Below are 19,790 nucleotides of genomic sequence, written 5' to 3'. Positions count from 1 at the left end.
ACAACTCCTCCATTCCAACAGAGCGGAGGCTGCAAACCTCATATCATTGGAGGGGACGAGAGAAGGACGGTCCAATGAGATGAGGCTGGCAGGAAATCGGCAAAACGACATATAGCGACATATCGCAATGCGTTCCGTTCGTGGATTTACACCCCACACCCTACAGTGATTGTAACTTTCAACTCAGAATGCGCTCTGAACGAATGGCAGTGCTTAAAATATATTGTAGTTCATGATTTTTACAGATTATTGGAAGACTTCAATTCATTTGACACAGGTAAACACTTTTTGATCCTTTAATTCTTCAATATTAGGCCTATTTAAACCAGTTAACAATAGTCAACTTTATGAAACCCATGCCCTGACAACTGACAAGCCGCACACTTAAATCAACACATTTAAATCGAAATATATATTACGGTCTCTTTAATGAATCATGGATTTATTCATAACTGTCTGCTGAGAACGTATCGTCGTAGCGCCATGTGTCGTCTAACGAGCCCAGAGCGACGCCAGAACGGCCACGAACGCGGCAGCGAGCGACAGCTGCACCGACACCCCTCCGCTGTATGGGTGTGACCGTGACGTCCCTCCATTGCACAGGTCCGTCCCGCAGCAGGCGACGGAGAAGGTGTAACCGATTCCAAGGAAGGCGCCGGCCTCTGTCTGGTCACAAGCGGTCGAGGGCACACACCCCTGGCGTTGAAGTCGGATAAAATCAGTGGCATTGAACACTGTTGAGATTCAAAAAAGTAAAAGATGCTGAAAAATCGGTTTAAAATACAACAACAACTCATGATCTGCCCTAATGCATGCTGGGAAACGGACACGTTGGCCTATCTCACCTCCACGTCTGGGGTTAGTTTCCCAAAAGCATAGTTGCTAACTTCCTTAGCAACCTACCTCTTAGGGACTCAACAGTTAATAGTAAAGTGTTCCCAAAAACCATTTCACCTACATAGGAAGGCCCGAAGTACCCATCGGTAAGGTAAGGCTTCCTGGATGTTTCCCAACAACATAGTCATAGAGTCCTTTTTACTCACATAGTAAAAAGGCAAAGTAGGTCCATATTATGCCACATGCTTCCTGGATATTGATGGTCACGTGACCAGTTTCAGCCTTCTTTGTATTTTTTACGCAATTAGCGTTCAGAATTAGCGCAGTACGACCTCCAAATGTTAGGGTGTGGATCTTCACTGGACGTTTAATGACTCACGAATGTTTTCTTTAATAACCCTGTTACTTTTACTCACTGTGATAAGATTCTGGGCAGCGGGTTTTTAGAGAAGTCAATCCCGTGATTGCCTACTATTTAAAACAAAATTAAAAAAGATGTTTCTATGTACACGATCAAAGGGTTTCTTATTCGTAAGCTGAACAGGCTTCTTCATAATGATTTCTGTGAGTGGATGAATGGCGACTCCCTTCCTCCTTGCTTCATAATGCCGTTGTAGCTTTTAGTATTCTGATGGTTAATGCATGGCGCCATTGCTGCCCCCCTGTCAAAAGGAGGAGGGAAATATACAGCCTAGGTACTGTCAAGAGATCGACAGACTTCAAACATCAAAAATCTATCATTAGAACGAAAGAAACAAGACATCTGGAAGGGCTTGAACCCATGGCAAAAAAAACATCAAAACGTGTTACTCTCTGGGCGAGTGCTCTAACCACTCAGCCATTTGACTCTTGCACAGCATTTGGGACAAAAGTAATTATTTGTTACTGTTTTGGGAAACGCACTCCTGGTCAGTTAACTGGGTTACTTATCTTAGTTAATGTTCTCTCTCCTTGTGCTTGCCTATACTGGAAACTGTGACCCTACTGAGGTGTTTTGTTTTGCTTTTTGCGTTTCACTTTCAGGCCAATGATTCTTGTCATTCTCGACATACTTGCCTGCAATTTTTTACTCAGTAACTTGTGAGGTTCAATATGTAACTAAGTACAATACTTCAACCAAAACTTACTTAAGTAAAATTAAAATTACAGTTTTTAAAAATCGACTCAATACACTTCCTTTAGAAAATGTAATTAGTTACTTTCAAACTCTGCAAACATACATGTATGTATGTCTAGGTAGATCTTCATGAATGTATATAGCTCTACATACATGTATGTATCTGTCGGCACCACAAACACAGCGCTCCTTTCATTTCAGTCAGATTTGTGTGTCGCATGTGTGCGTGGCGGCTTACACATAGTCTCGTTGAAGCAGCTGCTGGTCGAGGTGTTGCAATGGACATCATACCTGGGCAACAGACATTGCCCAAAGATTGCGATCGGACAGCGGTCGCACGTCAGCCCGTGTGCTGCGGAAAGGAGAGAAGAAGAGATTAGAGGAAAGGATGTCAGCAGGCAATCGCATGGCCGTATACCTGCTGAGTGCTCCGTTAACGGAGAACTAAAAGACAGGAGGACGATGGAGGAAATGCTAAATGGCGCGTAATTAGTTTAGTTAGGAGAGACTGTATCAAAAGAAGGCTAAATGGGGGGTCAAGTCTAATAAACTCCTTCTTGAAGTTCTACAACCGTAACTAGACAAAGTAGTAGGCCTGCCTGTAGTTTACCTGTACTCCCAAATATGAGTTTTCCCATACAGAGAAAGATAATATCCCATACACAAAAAAATGGCAAGGTTCATCTCAATAACGGCAACCTATAATTTGCCTTGAGAAAATGTCCACTGAATTAAGATCCAATATGATTATGTCAATTAAAAAATATATGACTATTCATGTTAATATTATACAAAGAAATACAGATTATTAAATCCCAAAGACTGTTTGTACAGACAAGGGTTTTGAGTCAAAAACCTAAATCTTTGCCCACCGACGGCAATAAACACTCCCAGGAGAAGAAGTCTGGTCCAAACAGCGGCCATATTCCCAGCGGATCAGAAGACGACGGCGCAGACACGAACAGGACTCAGAGGTTCAACAGTCTGGTGCTCAATACCTCGTCTCTACTGCTTTTATTGTCCCCCATCGAGGAGGTAAAGAGCGATGAAAGAACAGATATAAGAATTAAGGGAATCAGGTATAAACCAACCTCCCCCAGTTAAGGGAGTGTAAGTGAATGAATAAACAATGAGGGCATCCCCATCCAATCAAGAAGACCTGGACAAGGAAGTCTCATAATTTGCCATCTTGTTAGTCATTCTGAGTTATTCAACACAGAATGAGGAGGAGGAGGAAGTCAGGAGGAGGAGGATGGAAGGAGGAGGTAGGTGGAGGCCTGCAGAGGAGGAAGGAGGGAGGAGCAGGGTGGAGGAGGAGGAAAAAGGGGGATTACAGGGAGGGGGTAAAAGGGGTAGAGGAGGGAGGAGAAGGGAGAGGAAGAAGGAGGTGGAAGGAAGGGGTTGACCGGGAGGAGGAGGAGGAGAAAGAAGGTGGAGGAAGAGCAGGGTGGAGGTGGAGAAGGCGGAGGACGTGGAGAGGCTTGGGTTGCGTCAGACCTGGTCATGTCCACGGTGGTGACGTCGAAGGTCACTCCTTTGAGCCACAGCACCATGAAGAGCCTCTGGGAGAAGGGGCAGTTCCCGATGCACTGGCCATCGCTCCCCGCCTGCACACACAAGTCACACACAGGTCACACACAGCGGGAACCTCAGACAGCATCGAACACGCGAACATGACGATAACGTGGCCTGGGATCAAGTCTATCTCTGCAGATACAGTTGACTTAACAACACACTCCATGTATCCATCTTGTCAGATTTACCCAGAAAGAGGGAGGAATGATGGGTCTTAAGAAATGTTTATTAGCCACTTAGACATTATGCCGTAACGACGGACAAAACTTTTTTTTTTTTTTTAGGTGATGATTCCCATGGTTACACACACACACACGCGCACACACACCTCGTGTTGTTACTTCAGAGAAATTGAGCATGGAGCGTGATTTAACAGTTATAGCCTGTTGCACTGTGAGTTATTTATTTAAACAAAGGGTTGCTGTTGGACTTAGGGAAATAATTGTTTTTTTTCAGCCGGATATGACATGGTGTAACACCATAACTTAGTTAATAAATAAATACATACAAACATCAAATAGTAGACCGAATCAAATAACAATGACACCATGCAATAACCATCAGAATACTAAAAGACAACGGCATTATGAAGCAAGGAGGAAGGGAGTCGCCATTCATCCACTCACAGAAAACATTATGGAGAAGCCTGTTCAGTTTACGAATAAGAAACCTGATCGTGTACATAGAAACATGTTGTCTTTCAACACGCATACACGCGTCCAATTTGCTAAACATAGATTAAAGTCCTGTGTCCCATTATCTTAATGTGTGCTAAATCAGATTAATCTTGCTGTTCTCTTTAAGCCAGGGGTCTCATTGATAACCGTTGCGTACGCACAAAACGGGGCTGAAATTGGCGTACGTGAATTTCCACGCCAAGGTTGTGATCTATAAAAACTAACTTGACGGGAGAATGTAAGCAGCCCTAAGCAAACTCACCCATGCGTACGCATGGTTTGGAGGAAAAGGAGAATTGGCGACACAGACGGTGTGGTGGTGAACTGAAGTCAGACAGAAGAATTGTAGAGTGAGAAGAGATAATTTTTTAATTTCAACCCGTATCATGCGTTAAATCTATCTCCTTAGAATGGAAATGAAAGAAAAAAAAAATCTCTATATTTAATCCCGTCACTCCATACTGTCCACTGACGGTGCGACTGCATGAAATAAAGCATCTGTCATACATGTGTCAATAACATAATATTCTTATGTGACACTGTAAACACATAATCAAATGTCAATGAAATCCCAAGTGTGGAAAACCAAGCCACATACTCCTCATCACAATCGTTATATTTTTGTCCGTTCCTCTTGATGCTTTTCATGACAAATCAGGCATTAAAAAGGGGTTATGTTCACAAACATTTTTCGTGGGTGATTACAAACTGATTATCCAAGGTGTTCTCGGTCAGTCTTAATACCGTAACCATATAAATACAGCGGTGAGCCCCGTGCGTAATGCTGCACCATGGTACCATGGCACTGCTGGAGGACCATGCAAATGGCACGATTCAGAGGGAGAGGGTCTTCAGGGACCATAACGATTTGTACATAAAAATATGTATTAATCCTGGGACTGTGCGCTCCGTGCCACTGACAGTGTTCACTGCTGCAGCAACATGTTGCCACTCACTCTGCTTTTTGATTTTAGTGATCCCAATCCCGTGACTGCCGAACCAAACTACTTTTCGGGCCTCCACCTCACCCACACGTGTCTCCACTTCAACCATCGCGAAATTTCGCTTTTTTGCTTTTCTCAGTCCTTCTGCCATTGTTTCCGACAAGACATAATGCCTGCATCTGAGTCTGTTTTATATGCAAATCGCATTCATAAGGGCGTTTGCATTGACCATTTATGGTAAAAAAAAAAAAAAAAAAAGGGGCGTGTACAGGGCGGACGTGAAGCTGATTCAGCTGCGCACACTTGTAGGCACTCTGGCCCTCATTTATCAAACGAGCGTACGACAGAAAACGTGCGTAAAATGGACGTACGCTCATTTCAACGTTGAGCTTGGCATTTATCAATTTGAACGTGAGCGCAGGCTGCGATGAAATCTCACGTCAGGTCTGGGCTCGTGTACGCAAGTTTTTTTGGCGCAACATACGGGTATTTCAATGATGAATAGTGCAGCACAAGTAGCCCATGTTCAACATCTGTATTAATTACTAAATAAATTGGAATTAGCCCAGCGTTCAAACAATTACAATCAAGTCAGGCCTAATTAAAAACAGTATTGCTATGAAAATAATTAGAATGTGACAGGTGAAATGTTTATTCAGCTGTCTATATTAACAGGAGCTTTGCCAAATAGGTGGTCGTGTCTCAGCGATGGCAGATCTGGCTCTGTTAAGGACCTCAACGCACAGACGAGAGAGTTTTTCGAGACCGCGCCGATTTTTTTAAGGAGGGCGATGAATGGCTCTTGAGTCGTTTTCGTCTCCCAAGGCATCTCCTGATGGAGCTATGCAATGCTTTGGAGCCACAGTTAAGGCGAGAAACTAGGCGATCAAACGCAATACCTGTGCAGGTTTGCTCTACCTTGGGATTTTTGGCCACCGGGATCTTGCAGCGGGAGATCGGGGACAGGTCTGCTATTTCCCAGCCAAGTATTAGCCGAACCATGCCAGCAGTTTTGGCAGCTATAATGTCCCTCTCCGAACGTTATATTAAATTCCCATATAATAACGATCAGCAAACTGGAATCAAACGGGATTTTTATGCTATTGCTAGGTTTCCAAATGTGATTGGTGCGGTTGATTGTACCCATGTGCGTATGAACCATCTATTAATGATTACGCGTAGGCTACATCAACCGCAAAAGCTACCATTCAGTTAATGTTCCGATTATTTGCGATGCCAGAATGTCAATCCTGAACATGGTAGCCCGATGGCCTGGGGGCACGCACGATTCTTTTATTTTCCAAAATAGCAACGTTGGGCATCGTCTACATCAGGGCGCACTACATGGTCAGAGTCATCTCGGTGAGATACGCTGCAGTCGCACTGCACCGGCCTCCTCCCGTTTCTTGCTCGGCCGGCTTCACAGCCGCAACACGTTTTTTGGTGCTGAGCTTCATGTCGGACCATTTTTTCTTCACCTTATTCGGAATTAAATAACTTTAACGGAATGCAAACAATAGCATATATGTGAAATGTTTTAAGCTGGATAACAGAAGTTGTACATTTAATTTATTATTTAATTAATTTAATTAACAAACCTCTTCCGTAGCCCGACGAACATTGGAAACACTATTCACTGCAACAGTTATTTCCTTCCATATAGCATTCTTTTGCTGGGCTTTAATGCCAGCTATAGGCTACCAAATAAAACCAGACGGTTCGCATCCACCAGTGACCCGAGCGTCTCCATTTGGGTCTCGGAAAAATTCCTCTATTTTACCGTTGGACGTTTCTCCATGTCGTAAAAGTTAGGGGCGAGACTTCTGAATACGTGCTTTTATATGGGCGTGTTACGTTAATTACGATCGATCTCAGCCGCCGTATTTATCAACACCAAGATCCTTCGTACGCTGGGATTGGTGTGATACGAAGGTTTCGTAAATCTCACGTGGGTCCTATCGTAAGATGAATCATGCGTTCAGATTTGCGCTCATTTCTACGTTCGTTTGATAAATGAGGGCCTCTGTGATTTATACAGCAAAGATTGCTTAGAGGTGTCGTGTGCGTACCCAGGGTTTTATAAGTCTGAATATATCTTGGCGCACGCAAAACTTGGCATTTGGGCGTACGTACACTTTTAGTATCTTTATGCCTCTGTGCCATTGAGCAGTTTCCATAGGAATGAATGGGCGGCCATGTTTTAGTCCGCTGTCCTTTCTTTAATAGGTCCATGGGTTAGAATGAGGGGAAAAAAAAACTTTTTTTATATGTTACAATAGCGATTTTATAATGATAGAATGCCGTTCTAAAGTGCAATAATGGTAAATATTTGTGTTATTTTTGGGTTGTGACTTATTGACTAATGATGGATAATTAATAACTAATTGCCCATACTCTGCCATTAGGCTTACAATCAACTATGTAGCCCTGTGTTCATGACTATGCCTTTTTAAGCCTTCCATTTAAGTCTCAGTAAAGGGTTAGGAGGATAGATTAAATATAGTTTGAAATCACTCCAAAATCACCAGTAAGAATAACTTGCTTGACACCACGTCTGCCAAATTAGGTCAATTTAGCTGATGTGTGGTCCTCCATACATCCACTGGGTGGGAGTGTTTTCTGCAAAATACACGCCTCCAGTAAAAAAAACATGTGTGGTTTAAAAAGGACACAAATCCTCTGTCGCTCTGTGGACGAGCAACATCCAAAGCTCCTTACAGTCATATCATTTGTCGTTTAGGAGCAATTAGAGATTGAATGCTAATCTCGGATCGAGCACCAGAGCAGTTCTTCTGGGGGAAGACAAAGCTGTTTTTTTTGTTTTTTTTCTGTTCAACAATTTCAGCCATGTGCAAGGTAAAGCCTGCCTAACTGCATTTATCAATAATTTCCATTCAAGCAGCACCATTCTTTGGATAAGTTGAGTTAAGTTAAGTTTTGCTCTTGCCCATATCCATTTTTCTATGGGCAAGAGCGACCAAAGCGACACAAGCGTCAAACGCTACCAGCGGCAAAAGGTGAGCGACCAGAGCGACCAAAAAAACTTGAAGACGGCTGAACTGTATGCAAATTACTATGACGCGTTTGGCGGCAAAACACTGACAGCCAATCGGAATGTAGACGCTCTTCACTTGCGTGGATCCCAGGAAACACCGAACACCGGCACTTTGGTTCCCACCTACTTTTTTGGTTCCTGCTGACTACAAAATGTCGACTGAAAAATGTATCGTGGCTGACTGTAACTGGGCACCCAGTGTTGTACGATCCGAGCCCTCTTCATTTCAGAGATCGCAACATAAAGGCACGCGTGGTTGATTGGTCTGGTTTGTGAATTAATGAAACGTTTGAGATTATTGTAAAATAGGCGCGATACATGCCTGCTAACCGAGGTCCTAGCTCACTAATCTTTGTGCATAGGAATAATACGTTGTGCAAAGGAATAATGCATGCATATTAATGCAAATGAATAATGCACGGAACAAACATGTCACTTCAATGCAGTTTAATAGAGGATAGACAGCTGACAAATTACCATTTAGCAGCCGCTTTTATCCAAAGCGACTTACAATCAGTACATTTGTCATAATAAGTGAAGCAGTATATCGCTGTCAGTGACAGTGATAATGACAGCTGTGTTTTCTGTTTAGTGTTCAAGTCACTTTGCATGGGGCGCTCGCGAAATGCATTGTGGGTCCGTCCGTCCATTCGGCTCCGTGGCCTGCGTCAAAAAGTTGAGAAATGTTCAACTTTTCAGGCAGCGCCAGATCCGTCGGCCAATCAGATCGCGGTTATGCAAATAAACTTCACGCGTCTACTGGATCTATTTTGCAATAACAAGCAGAAAGTAGCAGGAAAAATCTGTCCGCCATATTTATTCAAAGAAATGTGGAATGATAGGATTGTTTTAGTCACCTGTTTGTGTCATCTTTTGTATTTATATCCACATATTGGCTTTGTAGAGGGAGGCGATTTGATTGGCTGCAGTATGCGTCTACAAAGACTAGTCCCCTATACGTCAGACACGCCCTCGGTCATCCGTCGACGGACGCATGCAGTGTGAACAAGGCGTAACTGTGTCTGCTGAGAACGTATCGTAGTGCCATGCGTCGTCTAACGAGCCCAGAGCGACGCCAGGACGGCGACGACCGCGGCAGCGAGCGACAGCTGCACCGACGTCCCTCCGTTGCACAGGTCCGTCCTGCAGCAGGCACTGGAGCCGGTAAAACCGAAGCCCAGGAAGGTGCCGGCCTCTGTCCGGCCACAGGAGGTCGTGAGCACACACCCCTGGCTTTGAGGTCGGAAAAAACCAATGCCATCGAACGCTGTCAAGATTCAAAACGTAAAAGAGGCTGAAACATCAGTTTAAAACACAACAGCAACAAAAACAACAACAACTCATGGTCTGCCCTACTGCATGCTGGGAAACGGACAAGCGGGCCAATCTCACCTCCACGATGGGTCAGTTTACTGGGTTGCTTAACTTAATGTTCTCTCTCCTTGTGCTTGCCTACTGTAAGGTGTGACCCTACTGAGGTGTTGGCACTTTAGTTTCGCTTTCTGCCAACCAAACCAGGCACCGAAAGCATGCATTGTATCAATAGGCCTATTGTTGGATTTGATTTTCGTTTTTGAGGCATAAAGGTGAGGTTGTCAAGTAAATCAAACGATGCATACATGCATGTATATCTACATGCATGTATATCTACATATATATATATATATATATATATATATACCCTTCAGGACTACATAGACAGCACTCCCTTCCATTTCAGTCAGATTTGTGTGTAGCATGTCTGCGGGGCCGCTTACACGCAGTCCGGGTGAAGCAGCTGCGGGTCGAGTTGTCGCATTCGACATCATCGCTGGCGACCAGACATCGCCCCAAGATTGCGATCGGACAGCGGCGACACGTCAGCCCGTGTGCTGCGGAACGGAGAGCAGAAGATTAGAGGAAAAGTTGTCGGCAGGCACTCGGGCCGCCGCATATACCTGCTTAGTGCTCCGTGAATGGAGAACCAAAAAAAACTCGAAAGAGGGTTAACAGGGTGGTCAAGTCTAGAGACTCCTTCCTAAAGTTTTACAACCTTAACCAGACAAAGTACTAGACCTACCTGTAGTTTACCTATACTCCCACATGAGCCTTACAGAGAAATATCTCAATAACATCTCAATAAAGGCAACATATATTTTACCTTGAGAGAATTTGCACTGAATTAAGATCCAATATGATAGTAGATTAAAAAAATATCTGAACAATAATTATCAATATTATATAAAAAATAATACAGAATATTAAATCCCCAAGGCAGTTTGTACAGAAAAGGGTTTTGAGACAAAAACCTAATTCTTTGCTCACCGACGGCAACAAACACTCCCAGGAGAAGAAGTCTGGTCCAAACAGCGGCCATTTTCCCAGCGGATCAGAAGACGACGGCTTAGACACAAACAGGACTCAGAGGGTCAACAGTCTGATGCTCAACCACTCGTCTCTACTGTTTTTATGTCCCGCATCGAGGAGGTAAAGACGGCTGAAACAACAGATATTAGAATGAAGGGAATCAGGTTTATTGGCATGAGGAAGGACCCACCCTCCCACACTTGAAACTACAAGGTAGTTCAACTGAATGAATAAACAATGAGGGCATCATCATTCAATCAAGATCTTCATCTGGACAACTCATCTCGTCAGTCATTCGAGTTAATCAACACAAAATGAGGAGGGGGTGGAAGGCCGGAGGAGGGGGGAGGCTGACAGAGGAGGGAGGAGGAAGGAGGAGCAGGGTGGAGGAGAAGGAGAAAAAAGGAGGATTACAGGGGGGGGGGGGGGGGGGAGAAGGATGAGGAGAGGAAGAAGGAGGTGGAAGGAAGGAGTTGACCGGGACAAGGAGGAGGAGAAAGAAGGTGGAGGAAGAGCAGGGTGGAGGTGGAGAAGGCGGAGGTAGTGGAGAGGCTTGGGTCGCGTCGGACCTGGTCATGTCCACGGTGGTGACGTCGAAGGTCACTCCTTTGAGCCACAGCACCATGAAGAGCCTCTGGGAGAAGGGGCAGTTCCCGATGCACTGGCCATCGCTCCCCGCCTGCACAAAGTAACACACACACACACACACACACACACAGCTCCAACCTCAGACGGCATCCTGCTTTATCAACGATAACGTGGCCTGGGATCAAGTCTATCTCTGCAGATACAGTTGACTTAACTCATCACACTCCATGTATCCATCTTGTCAGAATTAGCAAGAAAGAGGGAGGAATGATGGGTCTTAAAGAAGACATATTATGGTGTTTTCCCAACAACTGACATACTATTTGAGTTCCAGAAAACATGTTTATGAAGCTGTTTGCTGGAAATAGCGTTTAGGGAAAAAGATCTTGCCTACCGCTATTCCCCTCTGTTTCAGTCCCTTCAGAAAGAGCAGTTTCTGGTGTCTGTAGCTATAATATCCATGAACCGCAACATGGAAGGGATTGTATTCCGATTTTGTAATCATGCTCTGATTGGAGGGGAGGGGGGAAGTGGGAGGTAATATTCAAATGCGCCCCCTTCCTACGTAGGAGGGGGCGCCGAAACTGACTTGCCCGTTTGGTAACAGTAGGCGGGGTACTTTCAGAAATGCATATCTCACTCAAATAATCATGTTCAGACTTTTTCAAAGTTTGTATGCGTGTGGGAGCACGAGAGACCAAAAACCAAAGCCCCTAATCCCAGGAAAAGTGTTGTTTTCATAACATGCCCCCTTTAACTCACCTCGCTTTTGTTACTTTATTTAGCATTGAGCGTGATTCAACAGTTATAGCCTGTGACACTGAGTTATTTGTTTGAACCAATTGTTGCGGTTGGAAATAATTGATTATTCAGCAAGATAGGATACGTGTAGCACCATAGCTTAGTGACATGTGACTCCTCCATCCAGTCACATCCACACATGGTGTGATCCAGATGCCTCGGACACCAGTCTTCCGAGTCGCACACCGGTCTCTAAGCACTTATAGCGTTCCCGTTCCTCTTTGTGGTTGTGTCATGCAATTAGCCTCTTTGGCAAACCAGCTTGAAAACAAACAGCACAACTTTACATTGTATTGCAAGCACAGCAAGATCGTGCAATGCATAAATTGGAGACCAGAATAAAGTAGCAATGTAATCAAGTGTGTAAGAGCATTTAAAATCGACACTAAAATGTCCAACGTGGTACATCTCTTTATGGGCGCAGCGATTTTTGTTGAGAGCGTCATCACTGAACTCGGTAGCCTTGCTATTGCCAGACAAAGCTCAATCGTAGATTGCACATTGGTCTGGGGAAGAAATGTATTGCTCTTCTCCAGACCCTTCTGCAGGGCGAAGGGTCTGACTATAGAGTGGCGAAGTCACGCCCCTTCCTGTAGAGCCCATGGGACCTACCAGATCGAAAAATATGAATGGGTTTCAATGAAGAGAAAGTATTCTTTTCTGGTCCCAGTCTTAATATGTCCTTGATTACACATATGTTTGTCGTGGATTTAAATGATAAGTCATGCAAAGAAAACTAAAATTGCGAAGGAGTTTGATAATGTTAGGTTTTGTGTGAGCCCGCTTTGCGAACTACAGCCCCCTGCTGCTCTCAACGCGAATTATATACGTTGCATCACCACTCTGGTACAGACATGGCGATCTCTCTGCTCCACTTCACCGCTTTTTCTAAGGGGAGGATGTCCACGCCAGTCGCAGCGAGCATGATGTCACATATGATGGGCCTTTCACGCTGCCGCAAAATCGGAGCCCGTTCCGGGCTAGTTCGGAGCTAGAACCAGTGTTTTGGTTTCACATCGCCAAAGAACCGGCTCCGGCCTGTAAAAACCGGTTCAACTCCAACCCCAGGATTGAGCTGGGCTAGAACCATGGGCTAGAACGAGAACTGCCTTTACGCCAGGGGCAGGGGGCGGGCTTATCCTTACCTTCATAAACAGGAAGACCAACGATGACCGGCAGTTTTAAAAACACCAAAGTAAACAATGGACGTGAAGACGAAAACGCAGTGGACCGTGGGCACAGTTGGCACCAAAATGTGGCGGGGCTTAGCCTTATGGAAGCATATATGTAGCAAAATTCAAATGGCAATGCAATTTGAATTACATTATGCATTTGACAATTCATTATGCAATTTTATAATGTAATTTGTAAATACGTTATTCAAAGTGTATTTTAACATGCAAAGTGACAATGCAATCCTCAATTAAATTTGCAAAAGTTATAACAATACAAATAGAATAACATTTTGTCAAATTCTTTGAGTTCCTTGATACAAATTGAAAAGCTATAGCGTCCCCGTGATTGCAATCCACTTCGCCACGCTCCGTGTGTTGCGATATTCAAATGACATTTCAATCCGCAAAACGGAATCCAAAGAGGAATCCAAAAAGTCAATATGCAAAGTGGCAAACGTATCAGCCAATCAGCGTCTGGGCGGGAACTACGTCACTTGCTCGTAATTTCCTTGTTCACTTCTAGTTCGTATGTGTCAGGTCCATGGTCACCAATGGAGATTATTGATACGCTCCGAAGTTTGGCCGTTGATGTGGAGAACAATCGTGTTGAAGACACAAATGTAGTAGATAGAGTGCGTGTTCTGGGAGATAGGATAGACGACTTATCCTCACTGGTACGTTTTGACGCCAGTGTGGTAAACACAAAGTTTTCCCAAGTGCTACAGGCACTGGGTGCGAAACATAGGGTCGGGAGACCCACCGTCTCCACCCACCCAAGCTCTCCACAACCTAGCCCCCAGCTACCTCTGGGACCTCCTCCAAGAATACACTCCCTCCCGCTCCCTCCGCTCAACCTCTGCTGGACTACTATGTATCCCCACATCACGACTCATTACAATGGGTGCCCGGTCATTCAGCTGTTCAGCACCCAGGCTCTGGAACTCCCTCCCCCCACACATAAAACAGTCAGACACAATAGAAAGTGACGTAGTTCCCGCCCAGACGCTGATTGGCTGATACGTTTGCCACTTTGCATATTGACTTTTTGGATTCCTCTTTGGATTCCTCTTTGGATTTCCTCTTTGGATTCCGTTTTGGATTCCGTTTTGCGGATTGAAATGTCATTTGAATATCGCAACACACGGAGCGTGGCGAAGTGGATTGCAATCACGGGGACGCTATAGCTTTTCAATTTGAATAAAGGAACTCAAAGAATTTGACCAAATGTTATTGTATTTTTATTGTTATAACTTTTGCAAATTTAATTGAGGATTGCATTGTCACTTTGCATATTAAAATACACTTTGAATAACGTATTTACAAATTACATTATGAAATTGCATAATGCATTGTCAATTGCATAACGTAATTACTTATTGAATTGCAAATTGCAAATTGCATTGCCATTTGAATTTTGCTACATATATGCTTCCATATAGCCTGGCAACTGGCAAGCCAGACCCATATCGGAGAGATATTGGGTCTGGTCTCGTACGGTGGCAGTGTGGGCGGGATAAACGGTTGTCTTTCAAGTTCCCTCTGCACGCAATAGGATAGCGCTACAACCAATCAGAGCAACGAAGAAGGTGACGTAGTCAGAGCGACGGAAATTTCCATGGGGAAGTGTTGCGAATGGTGGATTGAGAGAATGGAGACCAACGACGAAACTTTTACCGTATCCGGTCGGCAAAACTCTGAATACATCTCTTTTCCAGGAAAGACTTCAGTGCAGTTCTTTGTTCATTGCTCAAAGAAAATGATAACTTCAAGTCTTGAAGAGTCGCGGCCAAAGCCGAGTCGAAAAGCAGCAGCCATTATTGTTTACCTTTAACAAGGAACCGTCACAGCTCTGTCGTCATTCGGCTCGATACCGCCCCTGACGATCTGATTGGCCTGTCCCATTTTCTGTTTCCAGCAGCGAAAAACGACGACAGAAGGCTAGACCAGAGAATGTCTAATATGAGATAGTAGACGGGCTCTGGCTAGACCTCCCTGGCTGCAAATTAAATTAGCTGCCGCTAGGGTATGGAGCCAGCTTCCTGCCATAATTCAAACCTGAAAAAAAAAGTTTCAAAGGCTTGTAAGTCTGGGTTTGAAAACTCAACACCTTGTAAAAAAGGTTTTGCAACACTGAAAAAAGAGATTATAACCTGAAAAAAAATCTAACAAAAATTCAAACATCTGTAAACATGATTTTGTGTTCTATTTTATCTTCATCATTTTCACCAACACATTTTCAAAGTATTTTTTTTTCACAAACATGTTTTCAAAGTTCAAACAATATCACCAGCGCATTTGCCGAGTTTCAAATCTGGCACTGTTCTAACAGTGTATTTCATTGTTTCCCAGTTTTGAAACCTTGTAAATGGGATTCTGCAAACAGGTGTTCATACATTGAGAAATAAGTTTTGAAAGGTTGAATATTTATTTTTAAAAACATGTAAAGGTGTACGTTTACGCCATTGCAATGTATTTTTTCAGAACTGACTTTTCAGAGATTTGACCACACAGGCGCAAGCTTTGAGTCACGTGAATATTGGCAGCGTTCTGTCGCGCATTCGTTTTGAAACTCCTGACAGTCAAAGTCTGAAGAAAAAAAAAAACGTTCCTGGGGGCGGGACCATTAAGCTCTAAACCTATTGGTTGCTCTCGGCTGACGTACATTCTAATCACATGTGCCGTTCACCGGGCTGTGCGTGATTGACAGTGCTCTGCCGATGACAAGAATGTGATTGGAATGTACGTCAGTACGTCAGTACATTCCAAGGGGTCAGACAACTATCATACCGTCGCAGTCCACCGCCCAGACTCCCCCATCCGCGCCAACACCCGCATGGGGAGGGACGAAAGATGTACATGTGCCGTTCACCGGGCTGTGCGTGATTGACAGTGCTCTGCCGATGACAAGAATGTGATTGGAATGTACGTCAGCCGAGAGCAACCAATAGGTTTAGAGCTAAATGGTCCTCCCGCCCCCAGGAAGGTTTTTTTTTTCTTCAGACTTTGACTGTCAGGAGTTTCAAAACAAATGCGCGACAGAACACTGCCAATATTCACGTGACTCAAAGCTTGCGCCTGTGTGGTCAAATCTCTGAAAAGTCAGTGCTGAAAAGTCACTTCTGAAAAAATACATTGCAATGGCGTAAACGTACACCTTTACAAGTTTTAAAAAATAAATATTCAACCTTTCAAAACTTATTTCTCAATGTATGAACACCTGTTTGCAGAATCCCATTTACAAGGTTTCAAACCCGGGAAACAATGAAATACTATTAGAACAGTGCCAGATTTGAAACTCTGCAAATGCGCTGGTGATATTGTTTGAACTTTGAAAACATGTTTGTGAAAAAGAAAAATACTTTGAAAATGTGGTGAAAATGATGAAGATAAAATAGAACACAAAATCATGTTTACAGTTTGAATTTTTTTCAGGTTAGGTCTTTTTTCAGTGTTGCAAAACCTTTTTTACAAGGTGTTGAGTTTTCAAACCCAGACTTACAAGCCTTTGAAACTTTTTTTTTCCAGGTTTGAATTATGGCAGGAAACTGGCTCCATACTAGGGGCAACTAAATTTCTAGGCTAGGCGGGGCTCAGTGTAAAAGTCAATATGAACGGGGGGAGGGGGAAATAACTAAAGAGGGGCCGACAACGCCACCTGGGGAATTACACCCCAGGAAATATAGAACAAAGAAAATTAAACTATGATATTACAGAAATAATAAGGACAGGTTCGAGAACTAAAGAGGCAGAGACAATAAATATACTAATTGTTTCTTTTATTACAATAATAATAACTAAATAAAGAAAACTTGAGCAAAACCAAACCAAACAGCAGTTATGTAACCCAGCAACCCAATGGTCAAACAATGAAACAGAAAAAGGGGAAATAACACAAAAGCAAACTGAACTAAAATAATCAAAACAAAATAGGAAAGAATAACCAAAACAGAACCATAACAAAACAGCACAGCTAAAACAGAACTAAAACCGTACGAAACAGCACAGCTACAACAGAACAACTAAAACCGTACAAAAACAGCAGCAGGGAATCCTAAAAAACAAGACGTAATAAAAGTTTATTGTAAGGGGAGACGTATGCAGACGTTTGCAGTGACGTCATGACGTTGCTCTCGCCGGCTCCATGGCTGGCTCTGGCCGGTGTGAAACCAACTGGTTCATAACTGGGATAAGGCTGGAACCAGTTTTGAACTGGCCCTAGCCCCACCCCGGAACTGGCTCTTGGTTCTTTTTGGTGTGAGAAGTGTAGTTTCGAATGGGTTTTTGGATCGTCGGTGACGTTAAAGTAGTTAACGATTATTAATGCTACTTTAACGACACCACGTTCCAAGTTAGATTAACATACATCTATTGAAGCACTTAGACACATCACCAGTGATGGTACCTGGGGTCAGTGGGTGTTTCGGGTCTCGCAACATCATACACCCTCAACCAGGCGACCCAGCCGGGATTGATCAAGTCCCAACTTGTGTCTCAGTAGCATGTACCCACGGATCGCCCCTCTTGATCCACAGCCATCTAGAGGCCTTCTCAGCTGCCTCTGTGGTGGTCTTGATGGCCTTTCTCTGACGTGCACCTGTGACTCCAAGCATGCTGTATGCTTTGCAGAGAGATCGCGCTGCAAAGCCTCTACAGCCCACCTCTATTGGCACACACCGGGCACGCCACCCCCGTCTGCGGCACTCCTCCACTAAGTTGGCATACTTGGCACGCTTCCTCTCATTGGCCTCTTCCATGCGCTCCTCCCAGGGAACTGTCAGCTCCAGTAGGACCACCTGTTTGGTTGAATCTGAGAACAGAACTATGTCTGGTCTCAGGGTGGTTTCCACGATGTGCTCTGGGAATCTGAGCTGCTTCCCCAGGTCGGCCTTCATCTGCCAGTCCGGTGCGGTTCCAAGGAGTCCCGCTGCCCCCCTTGGCTTGGGCTTAGGCTTCTCCCCTGCTCGAATGAAAGCAATCGCCTGCCTTGCTGGTCGAAAAAAAAAAACGAGTGGAAACTAGATGGGAAAAGCTTGTAGTTCAAAACATGACGTCGATTTTACGTTTTCGCCACCTACAGAGTTTGTTCTGTACGATCATTAAAAAAAACATGTTATTTACCATGGACATTTTGCCGAGGGAACCAGAGCCTCGGAAGCGGGACTTATTCCTTAGAGGTCTATTGCTCCACTCACGTAGTGCTGAGAGACAGACAGACACACAGACTACAGTAGACCCCGGTTGTTCTCAAGCTATCCGTGCTACTATAGTGTATTCCAGTGGTACTCAAACAAGTGGTACAGTATACAATCGTAGGCCGCATACAAACAACCAGCGATCTCCGGCTGTTGGGTCGAGACCTGTAAGTGGGTGGTGAGAGCAAACCTTAATCCGGAGAAAGAAGCCCATGAAATAACTTAGTGTCAACGTGACAAGCTTGGTGATGGATAGATTGTTGCAGAATTTTTGTTCTCTCAAGGTTTTTAACAGTAGGCCTACATGATGGCATTGTTGATAGGTGAAATATTAGTACATTTCTTATTTTTGGGTCGTGACTTATTGACTAATGATTGATAATTGCTATCTAATTGCCCATACTCTGCCATTACAATCACCAAGGTGTAGCGCGTGGGGCGATATTGCATGGGATAAGTCTAGGGGGAGGGAGGACCGACAACGCCACCAGGGGAATTACACCCCTGGAAATAAAGTATAATAAAAGAGATGTAACTTTTGTGTTAAATAATATTTACAATGTTGATAAGGCAAACATATTCGTTTAACTGATAGAGACGGGAATTCAAAATAAACCAAATCTTTATTACAAACAGCTAAAACTCATTTATATAGAACGTCTAAAAGTCACAATATCTAAAATAGCAGTCCCAAACTTAAACAAAACCAACCAGACTAAAGCTGAGGCCAACTGCTGAGAGGCAAACTACGCAGAGTGCCTAGGGGTGCTACCACTCACCACAAGTGCCTCACATCAACAGTCACTACACACTAAAACTGGTGAAAAACGTGTTATATCCCTGGGCTTTAACTCACATGCAAGTGACGGGACCTCACCAGGGGTGCCTAGCCTCCTTACAGTTTGGCACCCAGCTCCAGCCTAAATAAACAATAACTATTGAAATACTCAAAACAAAACCATAAGGCAAAGCAAAACAGGGCAAAACAGCAGCAAGTGAACCTACAAAATGGAGGAAAATATAATTAAGTACGGCTCACTATGCTGCATACGTAGATCAATTGGTGTGGCCTACAAACTAGTGGTGCCGAGATGATGCCTCATGAAACGTCAAAGCCTCAAAGCCAGATGAACCACCAAAGTGGTTCGTGCTCGAAGCTTCAAATGAGTACGCTAGGGACATCTAGTGGTGAATGAAATTATGACAACCCAACCCAAAATGTGATTTTTGCTTCGTGTGCCGATACAACATTAAATCATTTGAGAATTGAAGTCATTTCAGTGATACATGTGTGTGAGTGTGACATTCATAAAATGGCACAGAGCTCCTGCTAGAAAATAAATCATTTGGCAAGTGTGTCTTAACAGACGCTTTTATCCAAAGCGACTTACATCGGTAAATACACACATTGACGGGAGAGTCAACCATGCAAGGCGACAGTCAGCTGTCAGGAGCAAAGTGACAGGGTGAAGACAACACTGAG

General features: G+C 44.0%; 1 protein-coding gene across 3 annotated transcripts; it reads right to left on the bottom strand.

The window, feature by feature from the left end:
* Positions 1-280: 280 nt before the first annotated feature.
* On the bottom strand, positions 281-10,658 carry LOC132450833 (sperm acrosome membrane-associated protein 4-like). 3 transcript variants are annotated; one of them, XM_060042957.1, is made up of 3 exons: positions 10,510-10,652; positions 2,193-2,306; positions 281-734 (listed from the first exon to the last, which is right to left on the bottom strand). In XM_060042957.1, the coding sequence occupies exons 1-3, from the start codon at positions 10,559-10,561 to the stop codon at positions 493-495; spliced, it is 408 nt and encodes a 135-aa protein (XP_059898940.1). In that variant the 5' UTR covers positions 10,562-10,652; the 3' UTR covers positions 281-492. The 3 variants fall into 3 exon arrangements, with proteins under 3 accessions (XP_059898940.1, XP_059898939.1, XP_059898941.1); XM_060042956.1 differs by lacking the exon at positions 10,510-10,652 and adding an exon at positions 2,827-2,962; XM_060042958.1 differs by lacking the exons at positions 281-734; positions 2,193-2,306 and adding exons at positions 8,638-9,472; positions 9,963-10,076 and having other exon boundaries at positions 10,510-10,658.
* Positions 10,659-19,790: the final 9,132 nt, after the last annotated feature.

The sequence above is a fragment of the Gadus macrocephalus genome, chromosome 22 (genome assembly GCF_031168955.1).
Source record: "Gadus macrocephalus chromosome 22, ASM3116895v1".
Lineage (NCBI taxonomy): Eukaryota > Metazoa > Chordata > Actinopteri > Gadiformes > Gadidae > Gadus > Gadus macrocephalus.
Note: the sequence above shows the minus strand (reverse complement) of the source record. Positions and strands in the feature narration are given on the sequence as shown.